Consider the following 25,885-nt stretch of genomic DNA (forward strand, 5'->3'; position numbering starts at 1 on the left):
CCGTGCAAACCTGAAGGTCTGCCCAGGGCAAGGCCACTGGCTCACAACAAGCAGGCCTCGGCCTAGGGAGCGCCTGTGTGATGGAGGACCTGAGTCACCCCAGGCCTCGTGTCCCAATTCCACTCGCGCTCGGCCAGAGCCGGGCTCTGCCTGTGACTTCCCACCCCTGCCGGCCCCGCAGGCCCCTTCTGCTGCGTGCTGGCCCGGCCCAGCAGGTCGTCCCTGGGGTCGCAGAAGCATCCACAGCGGCCACGCCGATGGCAGAGGGCAGGGTGACATTACACCGTGCTCATCTTGTGCGGCTGCTCACTATGCTGTGGCTCGGGCAGCCGCCGAGTGTGTCTGAGCAGATCGCTGGCTCCAGCCAGCTCAGTGCCCTTTTGAAGCACTGACTAGGGGCCGGCGGGGGCCTCCCACCTGAGGACAGGCCTGGCACCGAGGCAGAGCAGTTATTCATTCCACAGTTGTCCTCTACTGGGGTCCCTGCCACCTCCAACCCAGCAGGCTCACAGCAGCCTGTCTGTCCACAGGATCCTTGGCTCTTCTCACCTGCCAGCTCTCAGTTTAAAGGCACCTCCCTAGAAAAGCCTATTCTGCAGACTGCTGTGTCACAAAAGAAAATAATATGGAAATGAGGAGGGCGAGAGCGAGCTGGTGTGCATACGCGGGGCTCCACAGGCCTCAGGGGAGCCTGCCTCACTCTCCTGGTTCCATCTCTCCCCACTGGGCTGCAAGCTTGAGGGACGCTGGCCCCCAGCCCCGATCCATCAGGACCACCTCCAACGGCACTCAGTATCTACTGCAGTAACCAGCGAGCCGTCATCCTGAAGGAGGTTCGATTCCAAAGAACTGAAGCCTCGCCTCTCCAGAGCTAAAGTTTAACTCAGTGACCAGACGATCTCTGTCTGTGACAGCTCACAGGGGGAAAAAGAAAACCGCAGCCCGCCCAGGACCAGCTGAATGGAGGTGGATGAGGCGCTGGCCCCGTGGCAGGGACGTCTCGGGTTTTTGCTCATAACTTTGGGCTGGGCTGGGTCTGGCTGGGGAATCCTTAATCCACTTGGTTAACTGTTAACTCCTCTAAGTCCCCTAACACAGTTACCCGCATCACTAACTCAGGAGCTAGAAAGACACCGGTTTGCCTGCCTCTGCCCCAACCTTCCCCCCACCCCCAGGCTTCACAGCTTCAAGCTCTGGGGTTGGGCTGGAGCGTCTGTAGGCTTGTGTTCTCAGACACCGTGTGGTAAGGGCAACAGAAACATATCCTCCCTGAGTAACTGTGCATTTTTTAAGTCTTAAACCGAAAGTCAAACAGCGGGGTGCAGATCCATATGGCCGATAGGCCCAGAGACTTCAGTGCCAGGACCACACTGATGAATTTGTTTAAAACCCAGGCATAGGAAATAGGTTAAAGAAAAATATCAAGAGCCACTGACATTTTCCAAAAGGAACTTAAGAGGACACATGGAAACAGAAGTGTGTATGGTTTCTTTATAGAGCGTCTGGACAGAACCTGAACCAGCTATGAAGAACGAAGATATTCTCAGAAATGGAGGTTCCAGGTTTGCTTGTGGAGTGGCTCTGATGGTCCCCCACAGCAGGAATCGAACTGTTGGGTATTCCTAGTATGAAAAGTCTCAGGGCTGGGGGATGCGGTTCTGTGGTAGAGGGTTTGCTCATCTATCGTGTATGCCCAAAGCCCTGGGTTCCGGCACTAGCATGTGTGAGAGAGAGGGGAGGGGAGAGGGAGAGAGAGAGAGGGAGTGAGAGAGAGAGAGAGAGAAAGGAGGGAGGAGAGAAAGGAGAGAGGGAGAAAGAGAGAGAGAAGAAAAGGGAGAGAGGGAGGGAGAAAGAGAGAGAGAAAGGAGAGAAAGGGGGGGAGGGAGAGGGAGAGAGTTAACTGCTGGATGATTTCCAAAAGGAAAGTCCCTTTAGTTACTCAGAGGGAAAAGAAATTACCTACATGGTGTGGAATCCGGGGATATTTTATGCAGATGTCTGTAGCAGAAGTTACTCAGGGAAATCAGGCTTGCTTTGGCTTATTCAGACAGGCTACTGCTGTTAAGGATTGCACAACTCTTAAGCAAGGTAGGGTGGGTTTGCCTTTTAATTTTTTTCTTTTTTAAAGGCTGTCCTCACTTATTATTATTTTTTCTAAGCGTTTTTCATTCTGACTTCCTGGCTCGTACCTGTTCAAAAGCCCCTACTTTTAGGGAATGTGGTGGTTAGCACAAGCAGCCTGGGTGCAGGTGGCATGTCCGGAAGCCAAGTGTCAGCTACCCTACTGAGAACTGATGGGGTAGCCCCGGTATGCGTGTGCATGCGTGTGTGCATGCTACACGTGTGTAACACACACCCATGATGATGCCAGGGACCAAACCTGGGCATTGCACATGCTAATCACAAGCTGGGCCGCTGAGCTTTTATCTCCAAACCCCCAAACCCACTCTTTTTCGTTTTTTTATTATTTTATTTTATTGTGCCAGTCCTGGGGCTTGAACTCAGGGCCTTGACACTGTCCCTGAGCTTCTTTGCTCAAGGCTAGTGCTCTACTGCTTGAGCCACTGATCCACTTTCCGTTTTTTTGGTGGTTAACTGGAGATAAGCGTCTCATGGGCTTTCCTGCCCTGGCTGGCTTTGAATCTGAGTAGCTAGGCTGACAGGCACGAGCCTCCAGCTGCTAGATGGTTTTTTAAAAAATTTTATTTTATTTTACTTTGTTAAATGTAGGTAAAGCAACGGTCAACACGCAACCTTTGGGTAACCAGAGTTACCCAAACTCTAGGAACTATTACTACGACAAACCATTCTCTTGTTTTCCTGTGGTTCTGTTTTATAATGTTGGAGGGGAGACAGGAGCTACCACTGCATTGAGGGTAGAGCTCCGACAATGACCTTGCTGTTCTCCAGAGCACAGAGACTGTCCAGGAGGCAATGGAATCCACCTGGACCTGGAGCAATCCAGCACGCAAGACCATGTTTCTATCAAAGATAAGCTCTCCAAAGGAAAGGGCGGTTAAAAACCAAAAAATCATGGAAAGCCGTGCGCCAGTGGCTCACACCAGTAATCCCAGCTATTCAGGAGGCTGAGATCTAAGGATCGAGGCTCAAAGCCAGCCCAGGCAGGAAAGTCCATGACTTTTATTTCCAATAATTACAAAAAGCCAGAGTAGAGCTGTGGCTCAAGTGGTAGAGTGCTTGCCTTTGAGCACAAAGGCTGGGGACATCACCCAGGCCCACAGTTCAACTAAGGGAGGGTTGGTGAAATCAATTCTAGGAAAACTCTTGATATCCTGGGGCTATACAGTGGGGGTGGGAGTGGGGGTGGGGAGGAAGGGTTCCTAGGAGGGGGAGGACAAATATTCTGTTTCCGGAGATGGCTGCAAGAAAATTATGAGTAGGTGTGAGAAACAAGGAAACTTACGGATTAAAAAAAAAGAAAGAAAAAAAAAAGAAAAGAAAAGGGGGAAGGGGAGGAAGGAGTCAGGAAAAGGGGGAGTGAGATCTTTTGAGAGACAGGGGAATTAAAAAAACACCATAGCAACAACTCAGTCCACCTACCCTGACCGCCCACCCACAGCCAGATTCTTTACTGACGCATTTGAGAACAAGCTGGCTCCAACCAGCTCAGGAAGGTGAGCAAACCCAGAAAGCTCATTAAATCCCTGCTCAGCGACTCTTGTCTGCCTGCAGATAGTGAGCAAGGAGGATATAAATAGAAGTTATATAACATCTCTTTGTTGATTCCTGTGCTCACCAAAAACATGCAGTATGACCTGGTTTTTCTTTAGAGTTTGCCTCGGCCTGCTGGCTGAGACGCTAATCCAGTTAGGAATTATTTTAAACTTTAAACTGCAGGATGCACATTTCCAAGCTAAGAGAAGCATGGATGGGTCAGGGGCAACTCTTTAGGCATTACCAGATAAAGGTAAGGAATCCTTCGGCTTCCTCTTGGCACATTTCCTGATGCATATTAAGTAGTAAACTTCACACCCCACAGCAAAGCCACATGGAATTGGTACCTTGGAGTTTCCTTCTGGAGTTGGAACTCTAGATTTAGATCTGTAAAGCTAATGGATGGGTTCTGAACACCCTGCAGGCATATTCAGTTGCCTTTTTTCGTCCTTTACAAAGCCCAGCGGTAAGAATCAGTGGACTGAAAAGGCCCCCTTCTTACAAGCAGCTATAAATGAATCCGGCACTAGGGCCTGAAGCCCGGCTCAGCCCTCCAGAGTTTGTCCACCATTTGCCCCAGACAGTGGTTTCAAAGCAGCTGTACTTCATCCCATGCGCTGCCTGGCTCCAGGCCTCCCACATCCTTGTCTAACCTGTTGATGCCACCAAAACTGTCTAAAAAAAAAATCTGTTGCCATGGAAACTTTCCCCAGTAAACATCATTCAAGACAACCTTACAGGTGCTAGAGAACTGAATGCTCTTGGTTCTCAGGAAGCTTTCTGTGAGGCTTCGAATGTGTGGTTGGAATTGGGAAGACTCCTACATCTTGTAAGGCAAGGATTTTAAATGCAAACGTATTCAAGCACCAGGCACAGCCCTTAGTCAAGTAGGGAAGGGGTGCGGTGATGAGCCCACAGTATACGGCGGCCCCCTCTTAAGCGCTCAGATCCTCTACCACTGCCAGTGCGTGCTACCAGGCAAACAACACATCCTTCAGGGCTGTAATCAACTCAGCGGGTGAGCTCGACCTCGGCCAGAGAGGGCCTGCTGTTATTCTAACTCAGGGCTTCATTTCTCATCAGAACTAAGTGGTCAAAAACATGACAATGCCTAAATCTGGCAGGGGCTGGGGGATCAGAGGTGAGCAATTCAAAACACCTCCATGCATCAGAGATTTGCTGTCACCGTATTAAGTGTCTATAGGACTCACTTAATAGCCAGAACCAGAGTTTGTTGTCATTTTGTTTTTAGCTTAAGATGGTTAAAAAGAAAAATTAGCAACAAGTGCTCATGGTTACCTGACATGTGAGGGACCAAGAAAGAGTTTAAGGCAGTTATGGCTGAGAAAGGACGAGAGGTGACATTCCTGCCTGTGGCTGGTCTGAGGTCCAGTCACTTGAGTCATGTGAACTCCTCTCTCTACTCAGTCCACAAGCCTCAAGCCATCCCTAGTTCTCAGTCTACCCAGAGGAACATCTCTCCCTTCTATAGTAAGGAGTGCGCAGCTCTGGCAGGCCCGGCTACATCTTGTGTGAGTGTGCTCATGCAGCAATGTTGCCAGGTAACGAGGGAAGAAATGTACTCCGAAAACTGTATGTGACAATATGCAACCTCCGCTCTGCAGCTGATCACGGAGGGAGTGTTAAAACACCATGTTCTCTTAACACTTGGGCTTTTGGTGTGAAAATAAAATTAAACGGGATACTTCCTCTTGTAAATAGAAGACGGGCGTACACAGCTCACACATGGATCCACGAATTAGGACTCGTAGAGGGATTTGCAACAGTCATCCGCAGCCCACTCCAGCTTTCCCTCTCCCCTAGAAAAGCAATAACCAAGCAAAAGCCTTTCTTCTGGCCAGGACTGGTTCATCTCTCTCTCTCTCTCTCTCTCTCTCTCACACACACACACACACAACCAACAAAAACAAACAAAAAAAAAACTAGCCATAGAACAGTATCAGCAGACAAGTAAAGAACAGCTCACATGTTATTATGAAACCGGACATGTCTAGGGCACTGGTGGCTCACGCCTGTAATCCTAACTACTCCTGAGGCTGAGATCCAAGGATCGTGGTTCAAAGCCAACCCAGGCAGACAAGTCTGTGAGACTCTTATTTCCAATTAACCAGTAAAAAACTGGAAGGGGAGGTGTGGCTCAAGTGGTAGAGTACCAATTTTCAAATGAAACGAAGTCAAGCAAGGGTATAAGACTCTGAGTTCGCTCAAGTCTGAGTACCAGTACAAAGCACCAATGACAATAAAACTGAATATGCTTCCATTATATGAGCTCCTAAGTCTACCTGGACATTCAGTGGAAACCCAGCAGTGACTGAGAACTTGCTTCTCAGATCAAAGCAGGAACCACAGCCTTCTCCCAAACCCCATGGAAAAACATACTCTTCTCACACCAAAGTGAACATAGCACTTCAACAGGCTCATCTTGGACCCACACAACTGAAAGGTTGTCTAGTGTGGTGGAGAGTCAAGAGGGAGGCAGACTCAAAGTCCACCTCTGTCAACTAGGTGACTATGGGTAAGACCTAGGACTCTTGGGATTCAGTTCCCTCATCTGTCATTGAGGCCATCCCATGTGGCCCCAACAAAGGACAAAATGGCACCGTGCATAACTGTGGGCACTTGGGAAAGGTATGAAGTCTCTCTTTCCCTTCTCCAAACATGAATCTCGCTAGCCAGCACTGTCGCAGAGATGGGGAAATGTGGTACTGCTAAGCTTCCTTCCAACACAGGCAAAAGCTGAGATGGAATAAGCTTCATGTTATGCCACGAACATATGCTTCTTTCGATATGAGTAAAAAACAAGAGTTGTTGATAATATAATCTTCAGTTTTCACAAGAGCCCTAAATAACTGAGCTGCCTTCAGCTCCACGAAGGGCATGGCATACAGAAAGCCTTCTTGTCGTGAGCTCTCACAGACTGGAGGGCCGGAGTTGGCCGGAGGGCAAGCAGCATGTATGGTACCTATAATTTGTACCTGGAAAGGAAGAAGTGTCTGGTCTAAGAGGAAAAGTCTTTGGCGGCTTCCTCCTCTGCCGTTCATTCCAAGTTTATAGACAAAGCAAAAACACCGACCACCCAAGCTGCTTCCTGATGAACTGGGGGCGGGGGTGGGGGGTGGGGGGAGGGCACTGGGCCCACAACCAGCGTGGAGCCACAGGTGCCACTTTGCCTGGCAAGCGGAGGCAAGGTTTCCTGAACGGGCTGCGGGTCACGTCAGTGCTGGGGAAATGGGGGAGGCTTCTCAGATGGGGAGGTGGCACTTCACACGGGCCAAATCTCAGGATCGGCCAGGAAACAACCCTGACACAACCACCAGTCACCTCTGAGAATCAGCCACTCGGAGTCCGTTTCCTCATCGGCAAAATGGGGTCACAGCAGCATCTGCCACACAGAATCACCATGAAGAGGAGATGAGCGTGGCCAGACAGGGTGCCGGAGTGGCCTCTGGCCTTATTCCCACCCAAAGTTATTACTACGACGATAAAGAGGAAATAAGCTCAGGCAACATCTCCGGCTTCACAGGGTATTTCTCTGACACTAAGATCTCCCAGATGGACACACGGATGCATGACACACAATCTGTGAAGCCAGCCCTTAGGAAGCTGAGGTAGGAAGATAAGTGAGTTCAAGGACAACCTTGGTTCTATAACAAGATCTTCTCTCAAAACATCCACACAACAACAACAAAAGAAGCTACCCTGTTCAAGTGGTGGTAACTATGAATACATCCTGATGTTCACCTTTAGGAAAGGCAAGAAGGATTAAAGTCATTCAATGGCCACTTAAGCAACGTGAATGGAACACCCACCACAGTCTACTACTGGTGAGTCTGATAGAAATGTGATCCAGGAAGGAATTACACGCCTGGGTGAGTGAAACAGGGAAGATCTACAACTGAAAAGCCGGCAGCGCTGCCACTCCCAAGCAATGAAGATGTGCCAGAGACCCTTCCAAATGGAGCCCTTTCCACATACTGTCTCTCTGAGTTCCCAGAATGACCTAGGGGCAGGACCAAGCATGTTGACTCACTGCAATTATTCTGAACACCTTCTCTGCAACAGATGTGGAAACTCGTCTAAGGTAGTGAGTGGTGAAAGCAGAAAAACAGACTTGGCCTCTGTCCCTCGAGTCTTACAATCTGCTCCAGCTGAGGTGCGGGCATTGCTGCGCTATGACTGGAAGTAAGGGAGCAAGAGGAAGTTTACAGGCCAGGAGACATTTCGATCAGGGTTCGGGGTGCCTGTCAGGCCAAAGGAAAGCCAGCAATAAATCCTCCCTGGGACAGAGGGGAGGGCTCTAACTGCTTGTCCATGCGGGGGGCCAGCCAGGGTGCAGGTTGTCCTCGCGGGGGGCCAGCCAGGGTGCAGGAAGAATGCGGGATGAGGTTTGGGGAGTGAATATGGAAACCCAAATGATGGCTGACCTTTCTCGGTATCCAAGGATTTCACCAGGGAGGTGATGGATTTGGAGAGGCTGTGAAGACAGAGAATGAAGTACTCAAGACTTCACTTCCGTGGTCTCAGGACTTGGGCAGCTCTGTGCATCTGGCAGGGTTATCAGGAGGAGGCGCTCTGAAGACAGTGCCTGCTGCTATATCCATCCCTGCTGGGCCACCAGGCCACCTTATTTATTTCACAGTGCCAACTCTCTGGCTGACTGTAAAATGTAACTCAATGCTGACCTGTAATCCACTGGGAGGCAAAATGAGCCCAGAATCACTTTCTGGTGAACAGCAAGTGAGAAGGTGGACGGTGACTGAAGGGCTGGCGGGGGTGGTGAACCACCAGCCAGGGTATGGCGTATGTAAAGGGACACAGAGTGGATGGTGGTAGCCTGACCTGACTGTTAACTTCGCGTCAACAGGGGAGACGCCTGCAAAGAATCGGAACAGAAATCCAGATCTAGAAGTCAGCACAGAGGTCGGGCCTGCAGCGACACCTTTGGGAGTTGTGGGAATGAGTGAGGTCATGCAGGAAGTATGGAGACAAGCAGGCTGGAGACAAGGCTCCAACGTTTCAGACCTTTTCAAGGTAAACTGCGTGTGCCTCGAGGGGTCCTCGTGTTCTCCACTGGGAAGACCTTTCTGGGAGGCCCAGGAATAGCACAGCGAGAGGCCATGAGGAAATGACTAACCCTAAAATGTGATGCTGCTGGGGAGGCTGGTCAGAGGGGACGCTGGGATCACAAGTCTGGAATCCCAGGTATCTGGGCTGTGGAGCCACATACAGAATTCCCCGAGGATGAATGCCTATCCTGCCTTCCACATCGGGGCTCAAAAGTGGCACACAACGGGAAGGGGGGCAGGATGAAGGGGATGGGGAGGTCACCTTTAAGGAAAAAAACCCTTTCCTAATAATGAACGCCACTTTGTCTTGACTCCACACCCCGCCCCACCAAAAAAAGAGAAAGATGTGATTTCTCTTTCCCTGAATTCTCACGTATTAACTAAGTGCCCCAGATACCTTGGGACTTAAGATACTGGTTATCTGGTGACTGCTTACCTTAAACTATAATGCCATGGGGGGTGGGGGAGGGCAGAGAATTAAGGGGGATGGCCACGATTCTTTCCCTTAATTAAGCAGTTTAATATCTAGCAATACAGATTAAGCAAACCCAGGGGCTGGTAAACAATTTTCTGAGAGATGAAACGGTAAACAGGGCAGGTACGGCAACCACTCAACTTCACCCTGGCTGTGAAAGCAGCCACGGACAGTTCTAAAGGATGGAGTGGGGCTGTGCTCCAATAAAGATTTATATTGACATGGTGGCGGTACAGAATGGCCCTGGGGCCATAATTTGCCAGTAGAGGAAGAAAATCCAGTGTCAGCCTGGCTGTTTGCAAAAGGCGTCTCCATCTTCAGAAATCCTAGAGGGAAGAATTAGGAAGGGCCTAGCGCTCTCTCTAGACTGGAAGAAAGAGAAAGCAAGAAGGAAAAAAAAATCTAGATTTGCTGAGGGTTCAATAGGATACAAGGAAATGACGGCTCAACATACAACTGTTTTTTTTTTTTCTTTCAAGTCTTCCGTGACTTTGTTTTTTGTTCCTTATTTAAATGTTTTTGAAGATGGTAGAAAACCTGCCTCTCAAAAACCAACTGCTGCCTACCACTTTCTTAGGAAGGAAGGAAATAGAATTCTGCTTCTGAAGATCTTCCCCTCTTCCCTTCTTCTCAACAACTGCGGTCCTCTTATGGGGGGGTCAGGTGAGCTGACCTATGCGACCATCCACTTCTGCTCCTATTGCTGACTTTGCCACAAAGAAAATACAGTAACACTGGCCCTTTCATTTCTCCAGAAAGCACCAGCCTGGATGAACAGTGTCTCTTCAGGTGTAGCATAAAGGGACCAGGATGGTGACATCCCAGCTGGAAGGGAGGTGTGACAGAACGAGCCTGATCATTTTTACAGCGCCATCTTGCTCTGACCTGCAAAAGTGAGCGCTTGTGGGTCAGTGCATTGCTTAGTGTTCACCGTCCTGAGCGGCAAACTAGAGACAACTGGAACAGAGCTGTGCAGGTTGTCCTTCATGGCAGAGTCTGTTCCAGTCTAAGGTACCCCACGCGTGGGGGCCACTCACATTTGAATGTTGAGTTTCTATCTCCAGACCTGAAATGACAGCAATCGCTGTGAAGGGTCCAGTTTGCTGGGGTCATCCTTAGTGGAGAATGGCTGGGCCAATGAGCCTGGGGAAGAGAAGGGGCTGGGCTGCCCTCCTGCCATCTGACTGCCAGCATGACTGCGGTGCAAATCCCTCACAGCAGGCAACCCCCTCTCCTAACCTCCTGGGTCTTTAAACTCAATTTAAGTACATGCGTACCAAGAGGGGCAGAAGTAAACAGAGTGAGACAACAGAAATCTGGAAGAAAAACCACATCCAACAAAACAAAACAAAAAGAAAAACCCACCGAGCAGAGTAGAATTTTTGGCAGCAAACCACCTTAGTAAAATGAAGCGTGCCTTTAGACAGCCAAAATTTTACGAATCAATTAAAAGAAGTCCTCCTCCCTTGCTCCATCTTGAGACCTTTGACCCATCCCACAAGCCCTGGGAGGTAGCACCTGCCATAGCCCGCTCTCTAGGTGAGCCACCAGGTGCCCAGAGGCAAGGTTCAAACCCCAGCCTTCTCCACTCCGCAAAGGCTGCCCGAGAGCAGCCATTCGGCAGCATGGCCCCGGCCGGCCATGGGCTCCACCGCGCTGTTCTTTGTGTAATCCCCTTAGCTCCTCAGGAAGGGACTGGGTTTTGCTAACCCTCATTTTCCATGTGAGCGTTTCAAAGGCAAGATCACCCACTGGCCAAGATGGGGCCACTTCCCCGTTCGCACCCCTCCTGGCTTTCAGCGGACCAGCAGAGTCTCCCGGGAAGTCGGCTTGCTGGCGAGGGCTAGCTGTCCCCAGCTTTCTTTAATGTCAACCACTCCAGAGCTCCCTGATTGTGGGGGCCGGGGGAGAGCTGTCCCTGACTCGGGTTGGCTAGCTCTTTTCCCACATGGATAAAAGCTGAGGTTAGAAAACACCACTCACAAGTGACTCATTTCTGACTTGCCTGCCAAAAACAACACCCATTTACGTAACTCGCTCGCACACCCATCTTTTCCTCCTCCTCAGGGTGACCGCCCTGTCACACCGACGCCGAGCCCCTCGCAAGCTGGCCTGCCGAGGCTGGGGCGCACTGCCCTTTCCACCCCCATCTCTCTTAGTAGCTGGGGGCCAGAGGCAGCCAAAGCCACGTCTTCCTCCCACACTGCTCTGCGGTGATTCTTTCTGGAAGGGGGGAGCCTGACTGAGATGGTAGAGCTGAGACTGGCTCCTGGGGCTCAATTCTTCGGGCAGCCAATGTGTAGGCCACTCAGTTCTAAAGGAGGAGAGTCGTGGGGGAGTGGGGAGGCCCCAGGAACTGGGGATCCCTCTCTCAGCTGAACGTTTGGGGCTAGTTTCTGGACAAAGTTCCTCTCGAATTTTTCCATCTTGAGCTGCGTACGTGCAGGAAGGAAAAGTCTTTCTGGGTGTGTCTGCAGACTAGCCCTTGGCAGGGAAGCGCTGCGGACAGCCGTTCGGAGCATCACATTCCCTGTGCCGCGGCAACTGAAGCCAAGAGCGCCAGAGCTTCACCAAAATAAAAGGCTGTGAATGCCTCTGCATCACATTGGCACGCAGAGCCTAAAACAGCTGTATTTTCTTTAAAAACAAAACAAAACAAAACAAAAGCAATGTATATCCAAAGACAGACTCCCCTCCTTCCCAGCGCAGGTAAGGGCCGCGCCGTCATCCTCGTGGGGGAAGAGGAAGAAGTGGGGGGAACTTCCCCGGGTGCTGGCGGGAGCATCTTAGGAGGAAGGAACACAGGAATTGGCAAGGGCTGGAAGGACGGATATAAAGTGCTGTGAGATTTGCTGAGCTCTGTGTCTGCCAAAAATTAATTCATAAGCAAATGCTTATTTTATAGGCTCCCACTCGCTACAAAACACCAAGCTGAGAGGAAATTTCCCTCCCCCCCCCCCAGCCCTGAGGGTTGGCAGAAAGGGGGTGGCACAAGGCGGGGGGGACAAAGAAGCAGGAAGCACTCTTCAAGACAACATGTCATCCATCTACACAGAACTCACGGGTGGGTGTGACGCGGTCAGACGGCTCCCCATGAAACCCGAGCTCCTGGGGTGGGGGTGGGGGCACTGGGCAACATGGTGGAGGTAAGATCCATTCTTGGATAGCACCATCGGTGAAGAAGTTAGGGCAGGGGCAGAACATTCTAGAAGTCTTGGGGGCACGCTCCCCAGAAGCCCATTATGTAGGACCGGAAAATGGCCTGAGTTTGGCTTTGGGTGAGTTAGGCGCGGGGGACGGGGCTACAGCAGAGCCCAGTGCGCCCTCCCCACGCAGGGAGCCTGGGAAGCGCTGCTCTCTTCTCATGTTTGGTTTCCCACGAATTGAATCCTGCAGGTTCTGGGTAAGGTCATTTCAGATTTCTGGAGAGCTGCCATCCCCGGCGACCTGGTCTGTAAGACAGGACCGAATTTCCACACACCATCGAACAGGGGGCGGCCATGTGTCAACACGCGTGCCAAGAAGAGACCGAACCTCAAGGAAAACGGAAGCCCTCGGCTGCCCAGACCAGGGCGGTCCTCTTTTCTGCGCAGTGTGCAGCTCACGCGCGCCACGGCCCACCGTGGGTCTGTGACCGTGGGGAACCAGCTCCCGAGGCAAACCCCAGCCATTCCCACTGTCCTCTCCTCCACACGCCCTCCCCACGAGGGAAGGCAAGAACTCACACCTCCCTTTCAAAGGGGACTGGCCGTGTGGCAAACAGAAGGTGACAGCGTCACAATCCAGAGTCTGGGCTTTGAAAGAACAGGCAGCTTCTGCTTCTGTTTTTTGGGCCGCTATTCTCAGAACGCAACCATCATGCTCTAAGGAAGCCCCAACCACAGGGAGCATCCAGAGCACTCTCATCTGGAGCACCTGCTGAGCTTCTGCCCGAGGACCAGCATGGCCACGGCTCTCCAAAAAAGTGGCCATCTTAGCCACACCAGTCCAGCTAAGCCCTTGAAGACAGCAGACCCAGCCTCGCCTGCAGGCTGGGAAGCAATGCCCTGAGCTTTGCAGAGAGCCCCAGAGGGACAGGGTCTCGCTGTGTTTCACAGTGGTCTGTCTAGTTCTGTAGCTGTTACACATAGCCTTTTCCTCCCTGCAACAGGGGTAGAGCACGGCTAGCACACCTCCCGGGACAACGGGGAGCGCTCATGAGAGGCCTGGAGGGAAAGGGCTCCTTGAGTGGAAAGCCACCAAGCAAAATCAAGCTAAGCTGCTCTCCTGAGCGCTGCGGATGGGAGCTCATCGCTCACCCACCCCTGCCAAGTCGGCTGCCTTGCTAAAGCACCCGCCACTCTCTCAGACCACTCTGCAGAAAGAGCTAATCAGGGCAGGGAGGAGTTTGGGGTACACCAAGATGCTCAGCTCAAACCTCACCGGTGCTATTAAATGTTTTACTTTCTTCATCTGCCAAAGGACTAATTCTGACATTTCCACCTGTGGTGGGGAGCGGTGAGATTAAATGAGATGAGGTATGAGAAGCCAATGGCCAACACACACAGCCACTGATGAATGCCAGCTGTCACCATCACCTCCTGTGTTTTCTACTTTGTTAATTTCGAAAATTACCATATAGGAGCCAGATGCCGGTGGCTCATGCCTGTCATCCTAACTACTCAGGAAGCTGAAGTCTGAGGATCATAGTTCAAAGTCAGCCTGGGGAGAAAAGTCCATGAGACTCTTATCGCCACTAACCTACCAAGAAGAAAAAAAAAAAGCTGGAAGTGGAACTGTATTTAAGTGGTAGAGTACTGGCCTTGAGCAAAGGAAGTTCAGAGTTAGTACCCAGGCCCCGAGCTTGAGCCTCAGGATGGGCACATTCACATGTGCACACACATACTATACATATGTATATATACACCTATATATGTATATGTGTATACACACACATATAGTAAGAGAGAGTAAAATTGACTCATTTGGTGTTGAGTTGTGTGACTCTTCATACCTCTATATGAAGCAAAATACACAATGCTTTCATCACTTATACTACTGTGTTATAACCAAATTCTTCCCTCACTCCTAGTCCTGGTGAATATTAAGTCTTTTGTCTCTTTCAAGTATTGTATCAATAAAATCATGAAGTATATGTCACTATTTGTGACTGACTTCACTCAGTATATTGCTTTTGATACACATCCAAGTGACTGCATTTATTGATAGTTTACCCATTTTTCACTGCCTTGTAGTATTCCACTGTATAGATAAACTATGGTTTATTACTCCAGTCACCATTACTAGAAGGAATTATATTCATAAGTCAGAGCAAATTTCAGAAATGGCTAATTTGGACATGTACATATGTATATGTATGTATGTATGTGTGTGTGTGTGTATATATATATATATATATATATATATATATACCTCACACTTGACAGACACAGGAAAGAAGCCCAAGGATACATTCCCTAGTATCACACAAAACTGGACGGGAAAGCAGGTGTCATTTCTTAGGTATGAAGCACTGAATCCTGCTACTGGATGCTAACCATGAGGGCTGTTTTGCCTCTGCCTCATAGTCAATATACCGTTGTAAGAGGAGGTAGCCCGCTGCACAGGAAGAGGCGGCGGGCAGAGAGTTCCAGCCGCAGTGGCCCTGTGTGGCGTGGATGACAGAGTCTCGGCCATAGCTGCCGGCCACCACTGCGGCCAGGCGCACCGCCCAGCCAGTCATTTACCACGTGCAATTCAACTTGTCCACAGGAGATGCAGCTCTGAATCGCCCTCCCCCGGGGCTCCAGGGGTCCTGTCCTTGATCGGCCCTGGACACCACGCAAATTGTGCATCACTGTCTCCAGAGAAAAGAGAAGCTCGGGGCCAAGGGGAATCTCACAAGTCATCTCTGAGCTGGAAGTTTCTTCTGGAACCGCAGGCCTCCGGCATGGCCTTCAGAAGTCACAAAAGAGATGGGGGTGGGAGAGGGAGGTCTTCCATTCTGTGGTGGACCAGAGGCCACCACATCCAGGACCCCCCTCCCCAGCGTGAGCACCCCAGCTCTCTGGAGAGGAAGTGGCTCCGCCCCACGAGCAGCTGAGCTCATGGCATTTCATGTGGAATGCAGGCATATGAGTCACAAATGTGTGAAAACATGGAACTAATATTCATAATTACTGTACAAGATAAAGAACGCGGTGGGAAAAACAGCTTCTGTGTGCCTTGCCATCCCATCGGGGCACGCTGTGACAAACACAGAGTCTCGCCAGAGCCCCGGGCTCCAGCTCCCCGTCCAGCCCGGCCCTGGCGCTCAGCCCCGCCCGCCGCCCCAGCCTTCTGTATTCCTGCCTCAGACATGTGCTCATCTCTGGGGCGGGAAGCCTTCGGTGAATGGGGCTGGGCAGCTGGCTTCCACATTCCAGTCCTCGTGGGCCCAGGGGCCAGACCTGTTCCAAACCCTCTGCTTTTTCCCTCTCCTTCAGTCCCAGTATGGTCCTCAGTTCGTCCCTTGCGTTCTCTCTCTCTCTCTCTCTCTCTCTCTCTCTCTCTCGTCATTGTGGGGCCTGAACTCTGGGCCTGGGTGCTGTCCCTCAGCTCTTCAGCTCAAGGCTAGCACTCTACCACTTGAGCCACAGCGCCACTTCCGGCTTTTTTCTTTTGCTTATGTGGTGCTGAGGAATCGAACCCAGGGTCTCATGCATGCAAGGCAAGCGCTCTACCACTGAGCCACCTTCCCAGCCCAGCATTTTCTCTCTTCTTATGGAGCTATCACACAGCAGGGCACATCCTCTGTAAGTGTGCGGCTTGGTGTGTAAGCACGGGTACAGTGAGTGGAACGTGACCGTCACGTTCAAGCAAGTCTCCCCGAGGGCTCTCTAGTTATGGTCTCATTAGTTCAAGCTCTTACGCCCTCTGCCCTAAAGTTCTGCTAGTTAACATTTTGTTTTGTTTTTGTCAGTTGTGGAGCTTGAACTCTGGGCCTGGACACTGTCTCTCAACTCTTTAACTCAAGGTGAGCGCTCTACCACTTGAGCCACAGCACCACTTCCAGTTTTCTGGTGGTTCATTGGAGATGAGAGTCTCATAGACTTTCCTGCCCAAGCTGGCTTTGAACCATGAACCTTAGAACTCAGCTTCCTGAGTAGCTAGGATTATAGGCATAAGCCACCAGTGCCCAGCTAGTTAACTTGTTTTAAGGGTAAAGTTAACTATGCATGTTTAAGGCATACACCAGGATGGTACGAGGAATGCAGAGAGAGAGTTCATTTGCAGTGAAGCAAATGAACCAGGCTGGCCTTGAACTCGGTAGGCAGCCCAGGTTGGCCTTCAGTGTTTAAGACTACAGGCAGTTACTGTTTGATTCCTGACTACCTCCTCTCGACCTGGCTTCCCCTAGTTTATCCGTCCTATGTTGTCCACTTTACAACCTTAACCTGTGAGGCCCCTCAGGGCTGGACTGCTACCACACACCACCCTGACTCCCATCAGCCCCTGCGCTCCACCACGCAACCCCCCTCGCCTCAGAGGCCTCACCCGTCTGTGAGGACAACGTCTGTGCCTGCCCTGGTCTTCCCTTCCAGAGCGACCCACGCCCATCCTTCAGAGGACATGGTACTGGTTACCTCCACACAGTGGCACAGCTACTTCCCCATAGGTGGCTCCCGCAGCTAAACATTATTACTGAGGTACAGCTTCCTCCGTACACGCATGCGTATGCTGGCATACTTGGCAGCTATTCAGTTCTTGGGATTTCTCAAAATAGGAAAGCTTAAAAAACAAAACAAAGGAAAGAAAAAAAACACAACGCCAACAACAAGAAGGACAGAATGACTTAGTTTCTTACGTGGCCAGCAGCCAAAAAAAAAAAATAACATCCTGCTATCAATACCATTTTATTTATTTAAAAGGCACTGGAATTAATATGAAAACAGAAGAGGTGATCAGCGATTCAGTGCATACACACCAGACTGACTGCACTCATTTTCCACACTTGCCTGGAGAACATTCCCATGGACTTACTCGCCTAGAACCTCCCTGCCCTGGGGGCTCCCTAGTAAAGCAGCAGGCCCACAAAAAGCACTCTATTCAGATCAGCTGATGTAGTCACAGGAAAACATGCAGTTGAAAGACAAGCAGCATTTTAGCAATGGTTCCTGAGCCCAGACATCCATCAGAAGCACAGATGAGGGAGTGTGAGTGAGTGAGTGTGTGTGTGTGTGTGTGTGTGTGTGTGTGTACAGGACCACAGGATCCAGATACTTTCACAATCAGACAACACCCAACTACAGTCCCAACCTGTGACGGCTCGTGTGCCCACGACCAGCAGACAAGTAGTAGTCTTTGCCATTGGCACAATATAGCTAAGTCAGAGTCAGAGTCCGCAGTTAACTGTGATGCATACTCGTGATCTTCAGAAGTGTGAGCACTGGGTAAGTGGAGACCGAAGGGTGAGAAGAAAGAGCACCGCTGCCAGATGTGCAAGACACAGGGAACCCGGCTGAAGAGAGTGAGTGGTGGCTGAAATGCAACCTGTGCTCCATGTGCCAAGCCAGGTGTCCTGGCTCAGGTGGCATCTACCCACAGGAAGCAACGCCCTTCTGTGATGCTTCACAAAGAACCAAAGCCTTCAGCGATCCCAACTCTGCACTTCAAGGCCAAGAATATGTCAGCTCAAATAGGCACATAATGGTAAAGAGCCTGTTCTGTGAATTTTATTTGATGGAAATGCATGCATGTACACGTACTCACAGACAGCCCTCCCTCACCCAGAAAACCTCATTAAGTGAGCTAACCAAGATGGAAGGGTGCATAGAGATGGTTAAAAAACAAATCTTTAAAGAAATCATTTTAAATGGTATTGCTAATCTAACGCAGTGGTGTAAGCTTGTAAGTCTCCCAACTACTCAGAAAGCTGAGCCAGAAGGATAGTTTTTTTTTTTTTGTTTTTTGGGTCTGGTCGTGGGGCCTGAACTCTGGGCCTGGGCGCTGTCCTCAGCTCTTCAGCTCAAGGCTAGTGCTCTACCACTTGAGCCACAGCGCCACTTCCGGCTTTTTTCTTTTTGCTTATGTGGTGCTGAGAAATCGAACCCAGGGCCTCAAGCATGCAAGGCAAGTGCTCTACCACTGAGTCACCTTCCCAGCCAGAAGGATAGTTTAAGAGCAGAGGTCAGGGCCAGTCTGGGCAACATAGTAAGACTCTTACCTTAAAAAAAAAAGTGAATTCTTTCAAGTTTTATTATTTATATATAATTATTTATAAAAGGTAGTTAATGATAGTTGAGATTCTACAGTTACAAAACTTAAATCTTCTGTTGGTGGTTCAAGCCTGTAATCCTAGCTACTCAAGAGAGTGAGATCTAAGGATTCAATCCTATGCAATAATGTCCATAAGACTCCTATTTAATTAACCACCAAAAGCTGGAAGCAGAGCTCTGGCTCAAGTGGTAGAGCACTAGCCTTGAGCATCAAAGCTTAAAGACAGCACCCAGGCCCTGGGTTCAAGCCTCAAGACTAGCATGCGTGCACACACACACACGCACGCGCGCACGCACACACACACACACACACACACACACACATTAAATCTTCTAAGTACCACACACAATCCAAGTCTCTTCTGCTCATCTGATGATGAGATCCTCCATATTTTTGGATAAAAACTATAAACAGGGGCTAGGAAGGTGGCTCAGAGGTGGAGTGCTTGCCTTGCATGCATGAGGCCCTGGGTTTGATTCCTCAGCACCACATAAGCAGAAAAAAGCTGGAAGTGGTACTGTGGCTCAAGTGATAGAGCCCTAGCCTTGAGCCAAAGGGACAGCGACCAAGCCCAGAGTTCAAGCCCCACGACCGACCAAAAAACAAACAAACAAAAAAACCCCACAACTCGTGTTTGGGAGCCGTGTCCGAGATGGCAGAGTCATCATGGCAAGGAGGCATTACTGCGAGCCTTCTCTCACACAAGTCCTCGCCCCTCCTGGAGATCAGGGTCCGAGAACAGAGACGCCGCTCCGGCTGCCCAGCCGCATTCCTACCTGGATGGTGGTGTTGCCTCCCTCCAGCAGGGCGATGGCCAGGAGGATGCTCTCGTGGAACACGCGGTCGCTGGACGCATTCATGATGAGGTCTATCACCAGGTTGGAGGCCCCTTCTTTGTCGAGGTGGCACTGAACCTCTGCCAGGCTCATCTCACCTCTACTCATAGAGCCGGATCCAGAGCCTCCACCTAGGAACACAGAGCGCTGTTCTAATACGGAGCATGATGGAAACCAGCATTTTTGCATACTCACTACACACCAACACTTTATGCACTAAACGCTTTATCTGTATTAACTCTTTCAACCCTCTAAAAACCCACAAGAATTTGGGTGCTGGTGGCTCATGCCTGTGATCCTGCCTACTCAGGTGGCTGAGATCTGAGGATTAGAGTTCAAAGCCTGCCCAGGCAGGAAAAGTTTGTGAGCCTCTTATCTCTAATGAACTACCAAAACAATTGGAAATGGAGCTGTGGCTCAAGTGGTAGAGTGCTAGCCTTGAGCCAAAAAGGCTCAGGGACGGCGCCTAGACCTTGAGCACCAGCACAAAAATAAACAAAAGAAACTACAAGGAGAGTGAAGTGAATTAGCATCAAGACATAAAGACGCATGTCCACGACTTCCTGGCCTGTAAGTACCAAGAGATGGTGGTAAAAACTTGGGCACATTCACTAAGTGATCCATAGCCACCCAGCCAAGACTTTCTCTTATAGTAAAATGCAATGACCTGAGCAGAATGATCAAGAACTAGTAAACCTATCCTCTAGTAAACCTATTGCCTCACTTCCACATGATTCATTTGTCCATTCATTTCTTCATTCATTGATTGAACAAATATTCAGTCAATAAATATTTACTCTTGGTACAAAGCCAAGAGCTCGCGTTAGGGAAAATGAAAAAAAAAAAAGTCCTCACGTTTAGAGATGTTCAGCTGAGATGAATATGCTGAAGGAGAGTACCATGCCAGTTAGTAGGATGTTAAGTTACTATGTAAGAACTACCTTGTACTGTCAGTGGCATTCACTGACATACCACAGCACACAGAGAAACGGGCTGATCCATTTCACAAGGTAAACAACTATCAGTCCTCTTCTAACATGCTCAGTTCAAATGCTGAGGGTGTTCCTGCGGCCCCTGCATCAGACAACTGCCACTGTGCTTCAATACTGAACCAACGTGGGAAGATCCTCCACGGAGTCCAATGGTTTTGCAACTATCGCCTGTCATTGTGTCTAAAATAATTTGGAACACCTTTAAGGATGAACATTTAAGAACTTCTACATATGATTGCCTTTTTTTTTTTTGGAGATGCACAGAGCACAGGTATTCTAATTAAATGACTCCGGTTATAAAGCAGTCACTCCAAGTTCCCACCCGTCTGGTAAGCTCAGATAACGGCAATGTCTACCTACCAATCATGACAATGGGTCCTGGAAGACCAAATGAGGCAAAGAATGCTAATAAGCCCTTTGGTGCTCAGCAGATCATCATAAATGATAGCTTTCACCATCCTGGCTGCCAATACCCTCACCTCATCATTCTATGGGAAACCGGAGTCCTAATGACCACAGAGAAATGTGCAATAAAATCCAGTTCCTTGAAATTAGTCAGCTATCACCAAGAGAGTTTCTGCATGGAGAAGAGGGGCAGAAAGACTTAGCCACAATAGAGTTGTGGGGAAATTCCTGTTTTGCAAGGAAATGTGTTTAGACATCAGTTTGATAGTAGACCAAAGAAAACAAGTTGCTAAAAAAGGACACATACTTGCAACACACATAATCTAAGTTCCAGCCACCCGGAAGCACGCAGCTCTCACGTGACTGCCCAATTCACACTCGAAGCTCATGCGCAGCACACAGCCTACCTCCTCCCCCAGGCTTGCTGGGTCCTCCTGGTGACAGGGGGCCATTGCCAAGGCTGGTAAGGCTCTCTCGTCTTCCCGAAGGTCTGATGTTTCCATAGTAACGGTTGACCAGAATTTGTCTGAGCGCCTCACCCTTAATTCAAACAGGATAATGAAATCAGGTTCTGAATTTAACACAACGAAGCCGCCAATATTAAACGAAAGAAACCTGGGAATATTCAGGTACAAATTGGTTCCATTTCATTCAGTGCTCAGTGGAAAAAAACAAAACAAGACAAAACTCAGTGATTAAAAAAAAAAGCATTTTGAAACTCTAAAGTCAACTTTAATATTTTCTCAGGAAAACAGATCATGGTTTTTTGTTTGTTTAATGGTGGCAATCTAGAATATTCACTCTCTGAAGCGGGAACTCTAAAAAGTAATAACAAAAACAAAAGGCTCTTTGGGCTAAGCTGATAGACTGGATAATCTGAGGAGTTTACAGGCCAGCTTCCACATGACAGTTTAAAATTGTTACTCTAAGCACTTGGATTTATTCCCAAGGTCCCCAAAAGATCAATATATCAGCCTAAGAGAAGGTATGTGGATATAATGAAACAGTAAGTCAAAAATTAAGCCTTTCTTACAAAGATGATCCATGAGCCAATGGTAAAATAGTGCTCCAGGAAATAAAATCAGTGGAAGATATCAAATACGTTAATCGGAAGTAAGAATCATGGATGAAATGACATCATGCCTGGAATCTGCTCTTCAAATACTATGGGTGAAGGAGTAGGCGGTGTCAATGAGACAGAAAGGGCATGCGATGCTAGTGGGTGAAGCTGTTTTGAACAGGGCTTCTAACTCCCTCTGTACGTCCATCAACTTTGGAAGAATGAAAAAATTAAAACCTATATACATAAAAAGCAATCCTGGATAGAGGACGCAGTACCCCTTTCTTATAATTCTAACCAAGAAAGTGATTTGTGTGCTGTTTTAAGAGATGTATTGGCAAGCCAGCACACAGAAATATGATTTCTTCCTCTATCACATTTCCACCAGGCTCCCAAAGGACTCTCGGATCCCTTTCTAATCTGTGCATTTCTAAAAGTACAGTCTTGATGAATTTCCCCTGAAACTTCTGCTGTTTGTTTGTTCTAGGGACAAGGCACGGAGTTCCTCCGGTGCATCATGGAGAGAAAGGAAGTGAGAAGTCTAGCAGACAGAGGTGTTGAAATCTAGCAGGTCTCTAAAATAGACACTCGAGAGTTCTTCTGAAGAGCCCAGCAACTTGACTCCGTGGAACTTAAAAGTGATTTGTTAATAAACTCTGAGAATAAATATGTCTGGAGATTTCGGTGAGGTTTTTGCAAAACAAGTTGGGGGGGGGGAGGGGACAGGCGGAGAGGGAGGGAGGTCCTGAGAGACCGAGGAAGGGAAGGAACCGGGAGAGAAAGGAAAAGACTAGAAAACTCTGGAATCCTGTCAATTGCCCAAATCATTTAAAGTCGCAGGGCTACACTGCCAGGTTTATCTCCTTCATTAATTCATGATGCTAACCACAGAATGCCCAGGGACAAAAATAGAATGAGGCAAACAGGTGAGAAGGGAAAATAACGAAGACTTAAACACATGTGCAGAGAATGAAAACCAAATCCATTTTCCCTTTTGCATTCCACCCGCACATGTCTCCAGCACTGTCAGGAGAGCACGCCTATCCTCAGCTCATGAAACCCATTTCCCACCTAGCCCAACCGGGAATTCAAAATCGCAAGAAGAAAGTTACATATAGTATTTTAAGTGTTTTTCTTTTCCTTCTTCTTTTTCAAATGAACTGCTTGTTGGTAAGGGAAAGTTTCAGTACAAGGTTCATTCATGGCTTAGAAAACCCCATGATGGGTTTGACCAGTGAGGCCCGGGCTCGGTACGAACACATTACCATTCTCCAAAGCAGTCCCTGGGACACTGGGGTCTTAGATGGCTGACTTTAATTTAAAGGTGCAGTTAAGAAAGACAAGTGACAACAAAACCAGGTAAGGATAAGTTATCTCTGTGTGGAATAGTGTAGATTAAACGTGATTTCCCTTTTCAGATATCACGTTGCATCTATTTGATTTAGTTTGAGTAAGAATGCAGACAGGAGAGATGGCTAGGAGCAAACGCTCCTGAGCCGGGGACTGGGTGTGGTTTGTGTGAGAGGCAGGAGGCCCGATGCAAACTGTTATCCACGTGAGCAGGTACCCCAGGCAGCCACCGAGGCTGCAGACCATGGGGCTAAATGGACCAAGTCAAAGGAGTCTGTGGTGAACCAGACAACAAGCAAGCGCGCCTCCTGGACATTTCACCTCCGGCTGGCGGCTGTTCTTTCTCCTTCTAGTGGTTTTGAGGGTAAACAGCGAGACCCCTCCCTGGTCAGTGAGCAATCAGCAGGCAGGAGGTAACCAAAGCAGCACTGGGAACCTCCCACCCCAAACAGGAAGCTCACATTAAAGCAGCTGAAGATACAGGAAAATCACAAATCACCATTCTGCCTCTCCTTCAACTGGGGGGGGGGGCAGGGGAGGGAAGAAACAAACCACAAAAACCCAGCAGTTACTATGGCAACAGATGCATCAAATGGTACATTTTCCCCCATAAGAGAATATCATGAAATGTGCTCATTACAGGAGACCGACTTTCCCCCTCTCTCACTAATGTGGTTTGGGGCACTGCTTGCTCTGCCACCCTCCCAAAAATTTTTAAGATGGAAAACAATAACAACAACAACTCATAGCAAGTGAGATTTGTTTGGGGTTTTCTTAAATAACAAATGAGTTTCCTGGTTATTTTGAAGAATAAAGACCAAGAATTTTAGGTGGAAGGGGACAGGAAGAGGAAATGAATAGGCATTATTGAGAAGTTATGTAAATCCCTAGTATGAAAAATCGGGTTCAAGGAAAATTCTGTTTTTTTTTAAGCACTAGTTTAATTTAAGAAAAATTAAAATCTGCAGAGAAAAGCCTTCCTAATCATCTTGACATAAATTACTCAACAACACTAAGCTGTTCACAATGTACCAGGCTGAGAAATCTGATTGCAGAGAAAGGGAAAAAAACGACTTCCTAAATAATGTCACTTGTCAAAGTCTCAGCTTTTACATTTGGCCAGGCCTTTTGTTTTGTTTTAATTTTTAAAAATAAAGCCACCTTATCACCAACCTCTGCCCCTCCCCGCAAGCAGTTTACACTTACAATATGTAAACAACTGTAAGACACCTGTCTCTTTCGTAAGAGACTCAAAACCTATTGTTGTCTAAGACTGAGAAAAGGAAAAGTCAAATAAAGTTTCATTATTAATAGATGTCACATTCAGACAGTGACAATTGGTAGGTGAGTGACAGGGACCAGAGAAAGTGAGCTCCCACCTTGCCTCCTGGCTAAAGATTTCCATTGGTTCCAATTAACTCTCTCAGCTCGGCTCAGGGCAGAAGTGTGTGTGTGAGAATGCAGGCATGTGTTGAGCAAGGGACAGAAGGGGTAATGTTGTCATCAGCACACAAGGGAGAGGGGGAAGTGACCTTTTCTTTTCCCCAGCTTCCAGTCACTTACAGATCATGTGCTTTAGGCAAGATCTGGCTCAGGCAGTGAGTCTCCCCTACCTTAGTCAGCTCTGAAATAGCATCTTAACTTTAAATACCTCCCTTTTCCTGCTCCTGCGGCCTACAAAATCACCTGAGCATTTCAAACTGCCAGGTGACTACTAATCAGATTCCTGTCATCATGCTCAGTGCTTTGTGGACATCCCTCAGTGTGAAGACGGATGCTACCCCTACTTTTACAGCAGGAGAAACTGAGGCACAGAGCGGTTCAGTAACTTACCCCAATCACACAGCTACTAACTGGCAAAAAGAGACTTGTGCCTATTTCTAACTCCAAAGACTTTTCAGTACTGGGTTCCTTGGGAGCTTGGGAGCGTGGGGGCTGGCCGAGTGCCTTTGCCAGATCCGGCTAGGAGGCAGGCAGAGAGGGGGCCCGCAGGAATGCAACGTGCCCTTGGTCAACGTGCTGTGTGTGAGACACGAGATGCTAGACATGGGGGACAGCAGCACTGTGCTCGGAGTTCCGCCCAGGTGCGAACATCCCTAGTCACTGTCTGAGAAACCATCAAGTTTATTCCTCCACCAGAGCAAGAGAACAGGAAAAAAAACCCTGCTCTATGAGGAGACGGGATGGAGGCTGAGGCGTGTGAGTGGAATACAGGGCATCGGGCTGTCACTCCGGACCTGGATGACCACGCTCCACTGCGGCAGGCTTCACAGTTACTGTTCACCTGCTAACCCCAGGACTTTGGTGAAGACAGGATGCAGGCCACACCACTGGGCAAGGGGAAGCATTCATAAAAAATGGCTATGTGGGGGGAATGGGGGAGGGAAGAGAAAGTGGGAGAAAAACAAAGGCAGGGGTAACAATGCCCGACAAGAAATGTACTCATTACCTTACTGATGTAACTGTAACCTCTCTGAACGGCATCTTTGGAAGAAAATAATTTTAGAAAATGTCTATGTGAACCTGTGGAACAGCTGCAGCATCTCGATGGGCTCTGAGAGCGCGGCATCTGCTCATCTTCCGGACAAAACGGGTACCACGCCAGCACAGGCATGAAGATAGCTCTAGCTATACGTCTGTATCTATTTATTTACAGACAATTGTCTAGAAACAGTTTGGCAATGCGTAGTTGGCACCATAATGAAGAGTCTCCCCTTTGACTCAGGACTTACTTCCCTTTCTATGATTCTATTCAAGGATGCCCATAT

The 25,885-nt window shown here is 48.9% G+C and overlaps 1 protein-coding gene across 6 annotated transcripts in view; it reads right to left on the reverse strand.

Moving 5' to 3' along the window:
- Positions 1-25,885, reverse strand: part of Itpr1 (inositol 1,4,5-trisphosphate receptor, type 1) — a 296,948-nt gene that overhangs the window by 81,544 nt on the left and 189,519 nt on the right. For 5 of the 6 annotated variants that reach the window (XM_013010462.1, XM_013010458.1, XM_013010461.1 and 2 more), the window contains 2 exons: positions 21,115-21,247; positions 19,251-19,441 (listed from right to left, as the gene is read on the reverse strand). The exons of the other annotated variant lie outside the window; for it this stretch is intronic. In XM_013010462.1, the coding sequence (XP_012865916.1) occupies positions 19,251-19,441; positions 21,115-21,247 (324 nt within the window). The remainder of the gene's footprint in view (positions 1-19,250; positions 19,442-21,114; positions 21,248-25,885) is intronic. 6 annotated transcript variants of the gene reach the window in all.

This window comes from Dipodomys ordii, unplaced genomic scaffold, assembly GCF_000151885.1.
Source record: "Dipodomys ordii isolate 6190 unplaced genomic scaffold, Dord_2.0 Scaffold12, whole genome shotgun sequence".
In the NCBI taxonomy this organism is placed as follows: domain Eukaryota; kingdom Metazoa; phylum Chordata; class Mammalia; order Rodentia; family Heteromyidae; genus Dipodomys; species Dipodomys ordii.